General features: G+C 42.0%; 1 protein-coding gene across 3 annotated transcripts in view; it reads left to right on the top strand.

Moving 5' to 3' along the window:
* Nucleotides 1-19,288, top strand: part of TSPAN18 (tetraspanin 18) — a 122,907-nt gene that overhangs the window by 95,603 nt on the left and 8,016 nt on the right. For all 3 annotated transcript variants that reach the window (XM_062577930.1, XM_062577932.1, XM_062577931.1), the window contains 4 exons: nt 5,445-5,536; nt 6,317-6,511; nt 11,948-12,022; nt 18,008-18,106. In XM_062577930.1, coding sequence (XP_062433914.1) covers nt 5,474-5,536; nt 6,317-6,511; nt 11,948-12,022; nt 18,008-18,106 — 432 coding nt within the window. In that variant the 5' untranslated portion in view covers nt 5,445-5,473. The remainder of the gene's footprint in view (nt 1-5,444; nt 5,537-6,316; nt 6,512-11,947; nt 12,023-18,007; nt 18,107-19,288) is intronic.

Raw genomic sequence — 19,288 nt, 5'->3', positions numbered from 1 at the left:
GCAAGACATGTGAATGAAGGGAGGCCTTTCCCCTTCAATCTGCTAATTACATCTGCCCTGGCTTCTGTCTTACCTAGAGGAGCAGGCTGTGTAGAAGTAGTCCTCTGAGAGGGTTTTCTGGAAGGACTATCTGCTAGAATATATTCTTTTACCGTATCATGCTACTTTGGTTGAAAGGAGTTGGATACTGCTTGCAGTCACTGAGCAGAGAAGTTCTCCTGGGAGAGGGGTACTCCCTGACGGAAGGCAAGTGAGCTGAACCACATCTCTATACGTTAAAGCCAAAGAGTGTGCCACCATGGCGTTGAGGAGAGGACACAATGTGATTCTAGGCTGTGGCAGTCCTCCACCAGTAACATGGCTTAGAGCTACATGGATGTGTTGCTAATGACATCTCAGCTGGTGCAGCCCACGAGAATTGAAGGACTGGCTCTGAAGAGAACCTAATCCATAGTTTTTAATTTTTTTTAATGTCTGGCTGGTAGTGTTTCCAAAGAGCTTACAACATGGTTTCTGCTGTTCTGGTTGCATTGTATGTAATAGGAAAAGCAGAGTGATTTAGTCTGACTTCCTCCTCAAGCCGTTGACTAATATTTGTGGGAGATGCGGTAGAACTGGCTGTCAGGTTTTAAAGAAAGCAGTGCGTCAGTTAGGTGGACAAGGTCTTCACCGATGAAGAAGGCAGAGAATCTTTTTGTAAGAAGAAGAGAGAACGTGGACAACGTGCTAGAAGAAAGTGATAGAAGAAGTGGTTTGAGTGAGGACTGGACCAGATAACCTCTAGAAGTCTCTTCCAGTATTAGTTATACTGTCATTTTTATGAAGCATCAGAGATGGAAGACTGATGAGGAATATACTGAGAGCATAGCGTCTGAATTTCGTACAGTAGAATAGGAATAGTTGACAGAGGTATGTTAAAGATGAGGATTTTGTGGCTGGAATGGTAAGCAAGGAGAAGGGTTCACACAGTCATTTTTAGTGGAGGGTAGGAATGTATGATATGGAAGGTGGAAAGTGCGAGTTTGGTGATGATGAAGTGCTCCTTGAGAGTTCTGATAGACTGGCAGATTGGAGTGCTGTTGCTCCTTTCACAAGAAGGTAATTTGGACGCACCAGAGCGCAGTCAAACTTCGGAACAGGTGCCCAGAGAGACTGTGGAACCTCAGACCTTAGAGGTACTCAAAACTTGACTGGATATGAGCCAGAGCAACCTGATCTAACTTTGAAATTGGATCAGTTTTCAAAATTGGCCCTGCTTGGAGGGGAGCATTTGGACTAGGTTACATGCAGAGGTCCCATCTAACCTAAATTTTCTGTGATTCCATCTCCATAGTTGAGATGAAGAAGCAATCCAAGTGAAACCCTAAGTTTTAGTCCACTATGAAAGGGTGATGTGGGCAGAGGGAAATGTCAGTAACAGCAGAGAGAAATGTGGAGGCAGTTTTCAGGGGAGTGATTAAGCAGTTTCCTTTAGATATGTGAAGTTCAAGGCAGTTTTAAGGCATGAAAAAACAAATGTGAGAAGGAAGGAAACGAATGGCAGTTGGAGAAGAAAACAAAGTATTGCCTTCAAAAACTAGACTTTATTCCTAACTGATTGCAGTAGCTGAGGTATGCTTTTTGGCTATGCTGCTGGTGTTTTTTTGGACTCCCTGTTATATTGCATGATAATATTCATACCAGGGGAAAATGTAGAATAAGCTGCATAAGAAAAAACGGTACATTTATAGCCGTGTTTCGGACAAAAACAAATGCATGTCATATGTCTCACAGGTCTGAGATGGGACAAGCTGGGGAAAGCATCTGTCAGCTGCTGTCTTCTGCAGTTCTGACTATTAATGTTTGCTTAGCATTAAGTGTCTTCTGCAGAGAACTTAATCTGTCAAAAAGTTGGGGCCTGGAAAAGGGCAGAAAAGATCTTTTTAAAGAGTAGAGTAAGACATGTGAGACCAGATGGTATCTCGCTTGCATCAGTGTGTAGTAGGAGTGACTTACAGCTTTACATTTTGTGTGTATGACTTAAAAGTAACGTGGAAGAAAAAAAGCAGCACTGTAGGTCAGAATCGTCCTTTTATATCAGTTATTTCCTTCTTGAAGCTTGTGATCAGTGAGTTCAGATACCTTCAGCTGATTATTAATAAAGGCAACAGTTGCCACAGATGGCTTAATAATTACGTTATTTGTAAGTAACATTATTTATATTTTGCTCATGTCATTTGTAAATAGCGGTATTTATATACTCTTCAAAGTCTAGAGTGAAACTGCATAAATGAACTAGATAGTAATGTATTTCCGATATGCTAGAGTGCTTGGACTCTGACATAAAATAGTTTTAAGTGCTACACAGTGGTCAGATCATGCTTTTGGTTGATTTGCCCTGTTTTAATCAGTGCAATCAGAGATCCGAATGGTGAGATTTCATGTACTAATTTGAGATCCATGTATCTAATAGGAATTGGAAGAGGGGGAGGGGGCTATGCTGCCATGTGAGAGTGTCTACAAGTTGCAAGTTTGTGTACTGAGCAATTAACTGCTCAGCACTAGTATTTCTCACATCAAACCAATGGGTTGGCATAATCTGATACTTTGCATTGAGCTCTTCCGACATGAAAGCTTTGATGTGCTGCGCTGTTGGGTTTGCCAGCTAAGACCTTGCACTGTCGCTAGTGACTCACTTCCTGAGTCGGAGGACTATTGGATGTGTAAATCCTACCAGCTGTGTTCCTCTCTTGAAGCATGGCAGAGTTAGCTGCATTGCATTTATTTGTTGATTTGCTCTGTGTGAGGCACAATGTTTTTTAGAAATTGCAGATAAGAGCCCAGCACCACTAGTGGGAATTATTTCTGGCCCAGAAAAACTGAAGGAGTTTTCACTTGTCAAAGATCACTTAGTAAATGTTTTTGTTGCTCCCAGGTTACCCTATTTTGACTTCATGGCACTACCAGCCCTCTCAGTGATGTTTGCAGGACCTGAGCACTCAACAGCTTGAGGGACTGCCTTCTCTGCTCACACCTAGGAAAATTTAACGTACTGAGTGCATGCATGGGAAGGAGTAATGCAAGGAATCTCAGCTTAGGTTTCTGTGTATAAAGAAAAGGAAGCCATAGATTCAGCTCACAGAAATTCAGGCAGTTCCAAGGAAACCAGCTCTTCCTGCTCTGGAAGTACACCCAGATATGGAAAGTAAGGTAAGGAGGGAATGTGGTTTATCAGCTCTACCATGCAATGTGGCATCATGGCAGGGTTAGGTTCAGGAGTCGCTGCTTCTTAGACCACAGGCAATGTTTTTAATGTGGATGCCTCTGCAGTGAGATGTGTGTGAATGATGCAAAATGGCAGAATATAGTTAAACTGTTTTCCTTTTTTATATCCCCTTTTCACCTTAGACTATGATGTAGATCATGTGGGAGGTCACTCAGGCAGCAGGATTTAAGAGTTCTCTCTAATAGCTTTCAGGCTTTGACTAATATACTGAGATTTAGTTTTTAAGGGAGTAGCAATGGAAACATCTTGGTGCAGCTGATTCTGGGGCTTTTGAAGTGCTAGTATCCTATTGATTTGCTTGTATTTTCATATTCGTATCCATCACAGTGTCTAAGTTCATGGATTAGTGGAACTGGAGGTTCACCTTCCTCCAGGTAACCCAAAGAATTTCCTCCTGAGCTCTCTGCCTTTCAGCACTTCAAGAGCTTTCTCTGTGAGGTTTGCAGTCATGGTTTAAACCCCTTCAGGGAGTTGTCATCCACCTCTTTGACACTTGAGCTGCCAAGTGCTCTGCCCACATCAGAGCCTGGCGTCTCACCACATCTCCTACACTCACAGTCTTGGCTTTGAATCTGTCTAGGTGGAACAGTTGTGCATCAGAGGTATAAGAAAATATACTTTGGAAAGAAAAACACTGACCTTATTCTCAGGTTTGGGTCTAGGTTTGTGTGTCTCTGGAAGTGCAGGCAGACTGTAAAACGGGGTTTTTGGTTTGGGTTTATGCTCAGGATTCTTCCAACAAAGGGGGTTCCCCCGGGGGTACTCAGCCAGCCATCGGCACGCTGCCATCCTGCCCCAGGCAAGAAGCAATCCAAAAGGAAAGCAGCTGCATTTGTGCACCGTAGTCCTCATGAGTGTTTACGTTATGCCATTTGTGTGTCTATGCCTGTTTTGCCACTAGGAAAGGATTGATTTGATTTTTAAACCATGTCGAAGAAGTACGGCAAACAAACACACTGTATGAATCTGGTTGTTTACCTCCGGCAGCCCCTTGCTGGGAGAGCTGCCTGCCACACGTTTTCTCAGCCGTTTTGCTAAAGCAGATCAGTTACCATGGTCACGGAGGGAAGGACCATGGTGAGGCCGTACAGTGCTCTCAAGTTTTGTGGATTAATAAAAACAATGAAGGAGTGAAAGATAGGGTTTTATTTCTGGCCTGGTAAAAACCTTAGGTAACTTCTTTTTTCTTTTCTTTTTTTTTTTTTTTTTTTTTTTCAAATGCATCAGATGTACTTTGCCAGAATAGGATATAACTGAATGCAATTCTGTTTTGAGGATGGCATTCACAGTGAAGAAGGGGGGAGAGATGGGATAAGAAACATATGGGATTCAGAAGTGGTTCTCTAGAGAGCAAATCAAAGCACTGTGCTTCTTTGGTTGCACATGTATGTATCCAGCTATGCAAGGTGCGGTGACTGTAATATGTCTCCTCTTTTGGTGAGACTTTTACTGTTTTATGTATCTGTTCTATCCCTCCAGGGTTCTTGGTGTGATATAATTGCATACTGGAAAGCATAGTCACTTCATTAAGCAGTAAGTTTTTGAGGGCAGAAACCTTCTTCTCTTATAGGCTCATCTGGTCAGGATTTCTAGCTGCTCTTCCAATAAAAATACTGTCCTAAGAAATTTGCAGTCTAATTCAGACACATGGGGTTTCAGACCAGTTCAGATTCCTTAGCTTTTTTTTTCCTGGAATGGAAGACTTACCAACTTTGATCCATGGGCAAAAGGCCTGTGCAGGATGGACTTCAGTGGCACAGTAACATTTCATACTATGTGACAAACAGGTCTTTTGCCGCCGCCTGAGTAACCTGGCTGTGGGAGGGATGTCAGGAAAGACAGGGACTCTGCAGAGCTATCACCTTCCACAGGTCCTTCCCCATTTGCATACTTCAGTCATTCCCAATCCAACTCCTCTAAATGTCTAAAAGTCCCCCTGAAAATACGGTCCTTGTTTGTGTGGCCTTCATTCTGTAGAGAAGGCTTGTATGAAGCTAACTGTCCAGGGAGAACACAAAGGGAATTAGCAGTGATCATCACCTCTTATTAGCCTGTGCTACGTTACCTTTTTCAGGTGAGAGCTGAGCCTTCTGTATAATGAACTCCACAAGGCATGGGAGAAATAAAATGGAAATAAGATAAAAAGCAAGTGTACTAAGGTAGTGCTGATGTTTTGCAGGAATAATTGGATCAAGCAGCCTGGAGACCATGGAGGGAGACTGTCTGAGCTGCATAAAGTACCTGATGTTTCTTTTCAATTTCTTTATATTTGTAAGTATTTGGAATCCACTTTCTCTCTTGAATCCTGCTTCTGTTTCCAGCAGCATCCTGCACCCAAAGAGGATATGCTGTGCTTGGGTAGAGTAGCCACGATGCAGAAATATCCTCAGTTTGGTACTAGCAATCATTAAGGTGTTTATGGCATCCAGAGAATGTTCTCAGACATTCAGCAAGCCAGCACAGAGGTTGCTGTTGTCTGAGTGATTTCTCTCTTTGGCAAGGGAAGACTGCAGAGAAAGCTTTAACTAGTCGTGATGGAAGTCTACTCCTGATGACGTAAAAAATGGTTTCTAGTCCTGGCTGCCCTGCTGAGGTTTTCACTAGAAAACAAAACCATTTCCTTACTGTTCGTAGAGTCCTTTTTCTCGATGGCCCTTGTTGCTCTTGTCTTTGACAGGCGGGGTGGGAGCTCCTGGCCGCCCTCCCCAGAGTGGGCGGTGGGGCCGCTGCAGAGGGGAGGGTTCCCTTCAGCCTTTACTGGGCTCTCCTGGGCAGATGTGGCAGCAGCTCAAAACTCGATCTTTCAGCATTAGGCAGGGAAGAACCGGTGTTAGAAGTGTCAAAAAAGGTGCTTTTGCTGCAGATGTTTCACTTAGTATGTGAAAGTATGTGAGAAACTGTGTAGCCTGTCAGCAGTCACCTACTGAGCAGGGGATAAATGCCACAGAGAAAGAGAAACTCTCTGTGAGAAAACCGTCGATCAAAAGGTACTGATGAACCTAATCTATGTTGATGTGTCTCCCTCTGTCTCCTCTCATCACGCCGTGACAGCTGGGAGGAGCATGCCTGCTGGGAGTTGGGATCTGGGTCATCGTGGATCCTACAGGTTTCCGAGAGATAGTGGCTGCCAACCCTCTCCTCTTCACGGGAGCGTACATCATGCTGGCTATGGGAGCGATGCTCTTTCTGCTGGGTTTCCTCGGCTGCTGCGGGGCCATCCGCGAGAACAAATGCCTCCTGCTTTTCGTAAGTGTCCTTGCATCTTCTGTTGGCCGTTTGGTGTTTCCTGAGAGTGGGGGCAACTCTTCCACTGAATAGAGTGATGCACGGTAAGAGCCTGAATGGATGCGCGTTATTGCAGCCATTATTCTCTTAAGTTTTAAAAGGGGTTTAGGGCACTTTTATACACAGCTAGAGATGCAGAGAACTTGGTTCTTCACTGTACCAGGCTTGAGCTCAGTGGGGATGGCCAGGGAGTGTACTTTGACTTTTCTAAGTTTTGTTTCAAAATGGTCCTGCTTTTGTTTTTTGGGTTTTTGGGGGGTTTTTTGGTATTTTTGCTTTTATAAAGTGACCAAAAGTGGTCTACTGTTATCCAGCCAAAACTCTCAGCTTCATTTGTGGATTCATTTCTCACTGCAGAGTGAACGTATGGAGCAGCGCATCAATGTGATGGAGCCCCCCCCCCTCCCGCATCAGCATAAATGCTCGCCCCAGAACTGCGTGATGGCTTTGCACTGCAGCTCCCAATAGGTGGTCACTCCTTTATGCAGCTCCCCCCACACACATCCTCTTAAAATGAACCAAATTTGTTATCTTCATAGACAATTTTCCCCCTGAATGCTGGGGTTAAAATTCAACCCATGGGGTTATCAGGTGCTATTTACAAAGAACTAGCTTCTAAAATAAGTCATTTTTGACCTCCAGTACAATATACTGCAGGGTTTCCAGCCATTATCTCCTACTGGTAAACATTACCAGTTATGTGTCAAAATACAAAGCTCACTCATTTTATTTCTTGTTTTTGTCAAATATGACTTTTTGTTTCTCCCTCTGGTTTGGTTTGAGCTTTTTATTTTTTTAATCTTAGTCTCAGTGTTTTGTCGTGATTGTATCTTGCATGCAGAGCTCTACAGAAGCAGTAGCTGCAGCTGCTCCAGAGTGCAAAAGAGGCTTGTCTCTAACAGAACAGAAAAGTCCACTTTGTTGAAGAAGAAACCATTTTTCTTAGAGATCAGCCTGACTCTACTGAGATAAATTCTCTTTGCACTTGGCTGACCCATCCCTTGAGTTCATAAGCTGCACATGACATCCCTTTTCTGCTGGGTTCAGTCTCTAGTGATTTAACTTGAAAGTAAATCATAAAACCGAAAGTATCACCTGTGAACATGGAGCTCTGCCCAGAGGAACCTAGTAAAATGAAAAGAATCATGCCCAATTACACTGAGGTTATTCCAAAGGCAGTCTCTATGATAATAAGAAACTAGAAGTTATGTATAAAGAGAAATACTGATTTAAGTGAATTGGAGATAAGTATTTTCAGTCTGGGACCACATTAGGTGCATGCAGATTGGGGATTTGGCTGGAGGAAGGGAGGTCTGGGCCATACAATTTCTTTCCTGACCTAACATTACTGAAGTCAGTAGAGTTACACTGCAGTTGAATATTGCTGCTGGTGTTTTAGTTGTGCTCCTGTGCACTCAGTTTGTGGTTATTACCTTTCTGACTCTCATAGCTAGTACTGAACCCTGCTGCTTTATTTATTTACTTTTATTATTATTTTATTTTGTATTGAGAAGGTGAGAAATATGTCAGCTGGAAGTAGTGTGTGGGACTAAAAGAAACTCCTAAGCATAATCACTGGATGAGGAATTAGCATTCTACCTTGATCGAGGTTTTCTTGGGCTTCTGGCATCAAAGTAACTCTCTATTAAACAACTTGCCATCCCATGTCCAAGAGCAGTGAAGCACCTTGAAAAGATTCAGTGCTGATATCAAGTGAGAACAGACATTTTACTCATTTGTGCTCTTTTTGGAGACCACACTAGGTGACCTTAAAATCTATAATGCATGACCTGTGAAGTCAGAAGTCTGCTAGGGGTAAGGTTTAAGAGTTGGAAAGGCAAGTCAGTCATGAGCATATGCCAGCAAGGCTGGGAACACCCTTGCAGAACTCAAGAGTGTTAAGGTTCAGAGGACTGAGAGTTGAGCAAAGTTGCTTGGTCAAATCAAATCCACTTATAAAGTCATTAAAGAATTGATGAGCCTGAGCTGCTTGAGTGAGATTTCAGAGTGATGCATAATGCATATCTGGAGCTTTTAGTCCAATGTAAACAGAAGGGACAAGACAGATGCACACATGCATGCTCTCTAGGTTCTGGCTTCTCTGTGTGCAAGGACTTTAATTTTACCTTATGCTGTTTGTCTTTTTCAAAAAAGCATCACTGTGAGAACCTAGCGTGTTGCATTAGGCACAAGGCTATGAAGTGTTTTTAGCTTCCCCAGAAATTGGACAGGGCTCACCAAAAGCAGCAAACATTGGCCTGCAAATAGAGGTTCACCAACTTCTGAATTGTCCTAAAGATCTTTTGACTGCGAAAGAACAGCATTAAAACCAGAATCTGCAGTGCTTCTGAGTGTACAAAAAATACTTGTGTAAATATTTTGTTTGTTTCCCTGTGGGGCTGAATTAAGCTTGATTTGGCTTAGTTGTGAGTGCACTTATCCTGTTCTACATTCTTGTAAAATTGATGCACTGGCCCTCCTGCTTCACCTGAAACCATCACCATGAAAGTGTGTGTCCTTTGGGTTAAAGGTGGTTGCTGCTCTTCTTGGAACAACGTTGCTGAAGCTAGAACGATAGATTTGTTGTGAAAAAAGAAACACGAACTGTTAATTTATGGAAACTTCTGGCAAAACCTGTAACCATCACCAGGAGCTGAAGTAGAATTTTTGACCAGACTTGGTCAACCCCACTTCTCAGGATGTTCAGACCCTCATCTTGGATGAGGGAGGTACCTGTGTTCGAGTGCCTCATCTCTAGCATGGATTTGAATGCGAGGCTGCTACATCCCATACAAGTGCACTGACCAATTGGTTGTTCACTGCTCAGGTATCAGTAATTACTTAATTTTTGGAGGCACAACATAATAAGCAGATTTTGCCTTAAGATGTAGAACGAGAACAGATTTGGAAACACTGATGCACCATCTCTTCTTTTCAATCAGCCTTGGTGGCTGCTCGTGTTTTCTCTACAGTAACTACTACAAATCTGAAATGCAGACTGCACAATGCAAGCATAAATGAGTTTGGGAATAATAATGAAGCTTATCAAAGAGAGAATCTGGAAATGGCTGTTTCCGCTTCTGCACAGGCCCTGTGCTGGAGCTTGGTTGAACATGTGTCTCCTAGTAATCAGTAAATGAAATGCAATTAGCAGGGTGATGAGATTAATCACTTGATCACCACCTTAGACCTCTTAGTGACTGTGCTGAGATCGCTTGATGGATGATGATGCGGATTTGCAGAGTATCATTCATTCTCATCACATGTTCTTTGCCCTCCTGTGGTGAAATTAAAAAAAAAAAAGTCTCTGAACAAAAAAATAAAAAAATAAAAATAAAAAAAATAAAAAAGCCTCACAAAAAACTCTAGCAATAAGAATAAATCACAGAGTTAACTAGTTCAGCAGATCAAACAACAGCATTCTGTTGGCAGTCTGAAGTCCCTGCTCATCCGACCGCTCTTGTTTTTCCTTTGAACACGGATTTCTTTCTTTTGTTTCCATTGCAAAAGCATGAAGACAAATGGGACAGGGTAGGAGTGCACTTTTCCAGTGGGCAGAAATCACTTACAGCTCTAACAACTGATGCTAAATGGGGAGCATTTTGCCCATTCCAAACAGGCAAGCAATTTGAATTCTCTCTCTCTTACTGAAACGCGCAGTGTAACTCATTATAGACGTTGTTTATAAATGATTGCCTGGGGATCATGTAATAGTACTTCTGGCCCCATCTGCCTTCCTTCTGTTTCAGAAAGACCTCCAATAACCTTCTCACACAGAAACAAATACAGACTTCTCTTGTGGTTATTTCTGCTTGTTGCTCCAGCCACCTTCACTGTAACATGGTCCACACATATTGCTCTCCATATACTGCAGCCTTACTGGGTTCTCCATTCACTCCTATTTTTTGCATGGAACCAAAACCTGAGATCACATCTAATCATTTTAAATGTTCACTCAGTCTGGTCCTTAAATTTTAAAATGGCTGACTCTCAAAAGATGATTTCTTTTTTTGACTATAAAAACATAAAAAGGTCCTCGTAGGTCAGAATTATGGTTCCTAAAGCCCGACAGATCTAAGTAGACAAGGTCCTGGGTGCAGATCGCGTGCAGCACAATAACACCATCTCTGTAGGAATGAGAGACCTCTTAAGTTTGTCTGGTTTACTTTTGTGGGGAAAGTGGAGAAGGCAAAGCAAATCAGTCAGGCTTTGTAACAACACAAAAACAAAATCTATTTAGTAAGACTGAGGACCAGGCTTCTCGATAGAAGCAACAGAAGGTTTCAAGGATAACAAATTGAAAACGCAATTCCATCTTAAATTTAACAACTACCTGCCTCTCTGTTTACTTTCATTTCTCTTACCTTGAATTATGATGACATGAGTGTAATGGCTTTACTTCAAACTGGTCTTCCGAGAACTGAATAACTGTTTCTCTTTTGCTACCACTCGGCCTCCTGGCTGATTGCTTTCTGTCAAATCTGCAATGTGCCCTTTATTTAAGGCTGTGAATGTGCATACTTTCAATACTATACGAGCCATGGATGGTACTTGCACAATCATATTAAATTTATGTTACTGTGTTATCAACTTTCTGTAGAGATTTTATGTGATACATTATTAATGTTAATGAGAGACCTGGTACTGATTGCGGTATCTGGCTAACTCTGTCAAAACGGGTCTTCAGCTCCTCTTTTTCCATGCTAAGTTTACTGCAGTTTCCCAGTGTAGAGATGCCATAGAGCATACAGCGACTGTATTATTTCATTTAGTTAATGTACCTGATTTGGTACAACCCCATTGTGTGGAGTGGAGGATTTTTAACTGGGGCTAATTTTGTCCCAAAATGGAGAGTTCTCTAAAAAGAATCAATTTTTGTCCACAAGTATTAATATTGCAATATATGTCCAAGTAATTCCTTTCACACAAAATGAGCTGTGATTATATTATAGCAAAGCTATTTCTGTTGTGATGACGTGTATATGTAGGTGTATGTAAGTGATACGTTATATACGTTAAATCCCTGTATTCTGTCGGGACAATGTAACTCTGTGCAAGCATCTTCATGATGTCCTATAGCCCTTATACCCTCTTACCAGACAACATACTCCCACGTCCTGTATAATCCCCCACTTCTTGTGACATGATCAGAGAGGGGCTGTGTCTGCCTCAGATTACTGTATCAATTTTCGGTGCATTTTGAATGCTTCATACTGAACAATAAAGATAAAAATTTTATAGTTTTTTTAATTATCAGGAGGGCAGGAAAGTTTCCTTGGCTATTTTTTCCATCTCTTTTGTGACTTAGAAAACCCTGTGTTCCTACTCCCTGCAGCATGCCCCTAATGATATGTCTGTTTTTTTTTTTTTTTTTTTTCTGCATCTTCTCTCTTCTAGTTCTTCATGTTTATTTTGTTAATCTTCCTGGCGGAGCTTTCAGCTGCAATCCTGGCTTTTATCTTCAGAGAAAATGTAAGTATTCTATGGTGGGCAAGCTCTGAACCCTGGTGGGATTGTACTCAGCTGGATTGTAAGGTTAGGTGGTGGCTGATAAGTTTGTATAGCACCTGTGTGTTTCAACTGCCAAGAAACCTGCTTTGTTACTGCCTTCAGTCTGCAGAACTGCCAGCAGACCAGTGAATGTTAACCAGGCTGGCATATGTGAGGTGGATGGGTTATGTACACGGAAAATATTTGCTGGGGCGCTGCTTGAATCCTGAAGTTTTAGAGTCTAGATTCTTTTGCAGCCAAACCAGCTGCATATTCTGTCACAGAGAGGAGTTTTCTAATAAAGTTACACTCAAGTTAAAAGCATCTAATTTATTTTTTCAGTATCGTATATGTTTAATATTAATAGTGAAACCTACTATTTGCCCAGCAGAGTCAATGCTTGCTTTGTCTGGAGTGGAAAAAGTCTCTTGTGTACCTTCTAATCATATTGAATTTTCACTGTGCTGACACTTGCCAGATTCCTCTCAATGTTGCTTGTAAGAGATCGTCCTTCCTGACTTGTTCTGACCAAGGCTCTCCATATCCCATTTTTGGGTCCCATGAATGGTTCTTGTGCATATTGCACTGCTTAGAGGTTCCTGATCCTTCTCTGCAGCTTCGTAGGGTGCAACTCCTCGCTACTTTGTGGCTATACATATTATTATGTGGCTGTGCTCCATTCCCTATGCTAGTAGTAAGCACAGTCTCATTTGTTTCTCTAACCTGCAGGGGTCTGTGCATTTCCTTTTGTGTCTTCACTTGTGCAAAGAAGAGCCTGACTGAACTAGACCCATGCTTCTCAAGGCGGCCCATCCTTGAAATATGACTGAGTGATAGCTGTGAGAAAATGTCATCTAGCAAAGATGGTCAGTTGGGACTGTTAGTGTTTGTCTCGGTTTTTGGTACTTCCTCGGCAGTAGGAGAACATACAGCATATCCCTTCAACTGAACGTGACCAAAATGTAGAATGAGCAAAGGGCCTTGTAATTTGCCGTAGTTTTGATTTTTGTGATACAGACTGTATTTTTATTCATGTAAAAAGAATTCGATAAGCCAAGAGTCACGAAGCTGATAGCAAAACGATGTGGTGTTTGTATAGTAGGATGGTCTGCGGGGAGGGGTTTTTTTTCCTTTATAAGCTGGTGGTCTTTGTGTCTTTACCTCAGAAGTAAGCAGTGTGGAAAGAACCACGCTGTGTATGCGGTGTGGGTGCTCCATTCCAGATTAGGCCTTGAGATCATGTAGTGGAAATAGCTGCAGCTCTGTAAGTGGGTTGCAGCATGGGGGGTCTGGTGTGTTCTGGTCAGTGCAGCTCTTCTGTTAAGAGGTTTTAGAGAATTCCTTTGGTATAGCACAAGAGGCAGACCGCACACGTAGAAACACTTCGCGCACGCTGCTCTGCAGACCCAGGTACTGCTGCCCCGCCACAGTCTTCACAAAGGAGCAATAATGCAATCGCTGATGAGAAGGCACTGGGGGCAGCAGCAGATGGCTGGGGACAGCTGACTGCTCCCACCTCCAGCACAGTGTGGGAGGAACTAGTAAAAAATACGAGAAACTAGACAGGCTTAACACAAGTCCTGTGTGTGGAGTAACTACTGGACCAGCTGTGTCCTCTTCCCACGGTCAAAGGATCCTACCTTCGTCTCGGTTCTGGACGAAGCATCCATACCTTCAGTTTCCTGGGGAGCAGTGGGGTACATGAGGATACATGCTTATCTCCCCCTTGCAAGATAAGTTTGTAGTGATTATTCTAGACTTCTGTGACATCTGGGGGTGTTTTGTAAGTTAAAATATGAAGGGGAAAAGCTACTTGGCTATCTTTCCTCCACTCCTCTCTCTTTTTGCTTCACCAGCTTCCCACCCTGTCAGAATGATGGACAGGAAAGGAAGATATAAAGAACCTTAAAAACTCAACTCAGTTCAAAATGGCTCTATGCACAAGTAAACTTAGTCTAAAAATTCCTGTGGTTTATTCTCTCCTCAGGTTTCTTCTGAAAAAACACTTATTTTCTAACTGTTGTATTTTTTCACCATGTACTGTGATTTGGTAAGCATTTGTCCCTAATTTTGTTGTCATTTGTGGGTTAGGCTGAGGCTAGATGGCTGGACAGAATGTCTGGGAGGACAGGGGTGATCTTTTGATGACCCCATCTCAGGAAGATGTTTGATGGGTCTTCAAACTAGCTATTTAAGGTCAGCCTCAGATGTGCTTTTCTCTGAGAAACAACAAGGTTACTTTCACACCTGCGGTAAATGGTCATTGCACCAGTCCTTATGGTTGTAGCCTCATTAGGTGTTTAAAGACAGAAGAGAAAGATATGCTCTAGCTGCTTGCTTTCCACATAATGTTCAGGGCAGCTTTCTCATGTGTGGTGTTTTATATGCAAGTTAACTCCCCAGGCACTGAACAGCCTTAAGTTATTAATAGCTGAGGGACAAAAAGAAATTGAGAGACACAAATAAGGGAGAAAAGAGTTGTTTTCTGCTGAGATTTGACATAAGAAAGGGCGTCAGTGAAAAGAGAGTGCATGGTGAGTGAAAGCAGCAGCCTCTCGCATTAGCAGTGGTGAGCAGAGGCTGCAAGTCCAGCTGGACTCCTGAAGAGTTGTTTTAAAGTAGACTTAGAAGAGGAAGTCTGTTGTTAATCAAATTTGGGAGTACTAGAGTTTTTCATCTTTTATAAAGGAAGCCTTTGGAAGCAGAGATCTCTTTTTCTTCTGGATACTGGTTATGTCACTCTCCATAATGTAATGTCTTCCGTGAGCAACAGAGAGAGGCATCATCAGAGCCCATATAAGAACAGTCTGACTTGCATGTAGAAAATACTCTTTCTAATGCCCTTTAGAGATCTGGATGGGAGAGAGCCTGGAGGGATAGCCGTTTTCAAAGCTTTTGTGTGATGAAATTAATGACCCTATCTAGACTCTGTGTTGGCAAAGAAGCTTCTCTTCAAAATGTATTTGTGCTTGAATAAAAGTATGCATGTATCCATCTAAGAGATACAGTGAATCGTCTTAGCAAGCAAGAAAGCAGGATGGCAGGGATGGATCAGTGCAGTGGCAGGGTGCTGGGCCAAGTCAGGATGTTTGAGTTTTTGTCCCCAGTTCTGGCACTTAAAAGGCAAGTTACTTCGGTTCTTGATACCTGTTTCCTCAGACAGAAGGCAATAACTAAACAACATGCACGTTGTGTTCCTAGGCTGAGCAGCGGGAGTTTTAGCTGGAAAGCGCTACAGAAGAGAGAAACACAGGACTGGTGCTGTATCTACAGTACAAACATTGTACCATGTCAGAAATGTTAGCGTGCTGCGGGCAGGTGCGGAAGGACGGGAGTGTGCCCAGGAGGTGCTCTGAAAGCCCGCTTCTTGCACAGCGTTGTATTCAGATACAGCACTGGGCTGAGAAGGCTGTGAGCTTCCTCACCAGTGCTGGCTCACCCCTGTCGTACAGAAATACCCTGTTTCATAAGCCTCTTCATCTGGCTGCAGTAATGCCACCCGAGCTGTTTTTCAAAGCGGTGTAACAAACCGTCCCCATTTCGTTCATTGATGTGTATGCTTGCGTACGCCTCTTTTGTATTGGAGACTCCCCCCAGAAACAGCTGGGAAAATGGTACAGCCAAAAGGCTACATATTCTTCACAACTGTGCCTGACACAACTGTGTTGTCAGAAGCGTATGAAAGATTTGCCCACTTCTGAATAGTTCTTGCCATAATACTCTGATGTACAAAGATACATTTGTGCTGTTATTAGCTTCAACTAGAAGAAGCCATGGACCTGTGACTAGTCTTACTGAATTTGTCCTCCTTTGCTAGTGTAGGGTTTTTGGGGTTTTTTGTCTTTTTTAAGAAGAAAGAAGATTCTGCTGATCAGTTTTTAACATTCTTCTGAACTTCAGATTCTCAGGACAAACTCTACTTTAACAGCAACAAAGTGGAATCTGTTATTTTCCTGGCAAACTTATTCTTCCAGCACTAGGCTTTCTTTTAGGCCAAGTCTCATAAAAATCACACACAAACCCTGAACAATTTCCTCTGGGATTGCTGCTGTCAAAATAAAGGTTTCACTTTATATTCAAATGATTCTTTTGTTTCAGACCCAGCCAAAGGCAGCCAATTGGGATTATTACCAAGTGTAATATCAGTTTCAAAGCCTGCACTTCAGAAATAGGCGAGCATCAAAAAAATAAAGACTGTGCTGCTGTCTCTGTAGGGTAGGATGCTTGGTGGGTAAAGTATGCAAAGAAAGAGAAGGAATGAGAACACTGAGGGTATGTCTCAGCATCTTCTAACCTAGCCTTCCCTCAGTGCACCAAATTCCCAGAGGAAAATGCCTGTCCTTTGTGATCCTCTGGTATTTTAATATTCAAAAGCAAAAAAATGAGTTAGTCTGTGTCTTGCAAAAGTGATTTAGGAACTTAGCAGCCTATCTCATTAAAAGGTAATGAGATTTAGCTACCCAAGTCATATAAGTCTTTGTGAAAAAGTTTTACCCGCTATTGTTTCGGTCGTTAAATTTTGTCTTAGTATGTGTGTGTGTATGTGTGTATATATATATATATATATGTATATGTATATGTATATATATATATATTTTAAGTCACAGGTAAATGGTAGTCTGGTTCTTTTGAGGAATTGACACAGCCTTCTCAATTCTCCTTAAATCTTGTGATAAACTTATAATGGAAACAGTTGATTTTGTGCTTTTTTGCCCACTCATATCTTACACATATGTGCATGTATGTATCCCTGCTTTGTGCACTATTTCACATTGCGTATGAAGAATCTGAAGGCAGCTCTTAATGGTATGTGTTAGTAGTTTATGGATTAGCAATGCTGTATCAAGAACAAAAAAAGAAAGAGCCTTTCTGAGACAGCTCAAGTCCTGATCCTTGTAAATATGCAATACTAGAGCAATGCTGTGTCCAGCTGAGTACTAATACCTCACTGAGGCTTTGTGCTGGCGTAGAAATTCTGCCTGTGTGGATTGCAAATCACAACAAAGATATTTTAGAGGAGGGACCACACAAGTCAAGACCAGTGGGAACCTGAAAAGGGCATCTCTTGAAGTTTTCATTTTTGAAGTGATAGAAAGGCCACAAGATTGAGTCAGGCTATTCTGTTTAAGACGACTATTAAGTATCTATAGTCTTCCTCCAGAGAACGAGCCTAAGTAAATGTAATTTCAAGGTGTCTGACTCTTTGAAGAGGCTTTGAGCAGAACTGTGGGTACAATTTTTCTATTTTACTGTAAACAGGAGTAAATGAAGTTTCATTTGTTTTTATTGTTTAGCCTGGGAAAAATGTTTAAATTATCTAAACTGGTAATATAAAGAGGATCTTTTTCTTCTTGTGTGTGGGTTTGTTTAGATAATCTAAAGCATTGTCAGGGAAATAATCTTTTTTATGATTTGTAAGTTGACTTGAACATTTCACAGTTGTTACTTTTTTTTAATTCCTTTTTTATCCCTAGAAAGTTCAATATTAGAGCCTGACTCTGATTTCTCACACATGGAAATAATTTCAGAGCAGTACCCTGATGCTGGCAGGACATTAACTGATTTAAAATGAAAAGTAAGGGGAAAATCGGGTTCACTGTGAACCTTGTGAAGCTTAGTAAGTTAAGCTACTATATAGGTGTGGATTTGATGCTCTTTCTAAAATCCCTTTTAGTCCTTTTTCAATTTATGAAGCACTTACAAATAGCCATGAATTAAAAAAAAAGACTTTAAATATTAGCTTACAAATACAGATATAATTCAACCCCGTATTTTTAACGATACAGCCTGGATAGAGTTATGCTTCAGCCGGTGGCTTTTCCCATGTTTCTCCTTTTAGGTTTGAAAAAAGACCAAAACTGAAACAAACAAAACCCCCAGCATTCACAGAGAGACATCTGAGGGGTGCTTTGAAAAGAGGCCTTGGCACTAACACTTTGCATTTCCACTTGTCTCTGTGCATTTCAGCTGACCAGGGAGTTCTTCACCAAGGAGCTGAAGAAACATTATCTGAGGAACAATGACACAGATGTCTTCTCTTTCACCTGGAACTCTGTTATGATCACAGTAAGTGGGGCCACACCAGCCCCACACTTCTCATGAGTGAGCTGGCATCCTCACCATGCTTAGTCCCGCACCCTCCCCTCATCCTGCTTACCTATCCCCCTGGGTCAAGCACAGCGTCAGGGTTTGTGGCAGTCTTAGGAATTAAATGAGAACTTGCCTGGCAGGCAGCCTTTCTCAAAGTGAGGTGCTGTTGGTACTGGGAGAGACACTCAAAGGCCCAAACAAGCCTGAGGCGTTTGACCTGACTGACTGTCTGCCCCCAACTTTAACCGCTGGCACCGAAAGCCACGGAGCAGTCTATAGCGGAAGAACCGGGGTCTTGCTGGTTTTACCAAAAGAATTTAAGCACCATCTTCTGGAGCACCTTGTGTGGCCTGGTAGAGCTAGCTTGATGGGCCGTGGATCAACCATTGCTTTAGACCTTTCAGCTTGGAGTCCACTTCAAAACTATATGCAGTGACCAATGACCAAAACTGTTGGTAACCAGTGACTTTTTAGCAGGCCTTGTGAAATGAGTTGTTAGGTAAGAGATTAGTCAGGAGTATGCCTAATGGGATATTTTTAATGCAGAAATAGTTGCCATTAAAATAGATTTTGTTATTTCAATTCTATTCAGGTGATTTAAAGATTGATTGTATCACTGCAGTTTAAATTTTTGTATACTGGAAGCTGTTACTTCTTAGCGACTGCAAGGAATAGTGTGTGCACGTGTGTGTATATCTGTACGCATGTGAACTTCATGGTTTGAACAGCCCACGTTGTATCTGTTTTGTGGTGAAGAGTAGGATGTCAGTCTTTGCAGATGAAAAACCAATTTTAATCTTAAAAAAAAAATAAATGATTGACACCGTTCATGCTGATTCAGGGTTTTAATGTCAGGAGACTGAGTCTGGGTATGATTTGAATCCTTAAAAGGGACATGACTTGTGTTCTAAAAAGGCACTTTTCTTGAATCACCTAGTAGTGCCTTTGAGCAGCAACAGTCCTGGCCATTAGCTATGGGGAGAATGGATGGTGGGGAGCCTGGGTTGCATGGCTGGCTCCCTTGCTGCGTGATCTCAATTTAGTTCTGATGCACTCCAATGCCCTGCTTAGATTCCCAGTGGCACCTTAGCATTTTCACTATGATATGGAAACAGTGGGACATTTTATAAAAAAAAATAATAATAAAATAAAAATAAT

The sequence above is a fragment of the Rhea pennata genome, chromosome 5 (genome assembly GCF_028389875.1).
Source record: "Rhea pennata isolate bPtePen1 chromosome 5, bPtePen1.pri, whole genome shotgun sequence".
In the NCBI taxonomy this organism is placed as follows: Eukaryota; Metazoa; Chordata; class Aves; order Rheiformes; family Rheidae; genus Rhea; species Rhea pennata.
The sequence above is the reverse complement of the archived record's forward strand: the minus strand, read 5'-3'. Positions and strand labels throughout refer to the sequence as shown.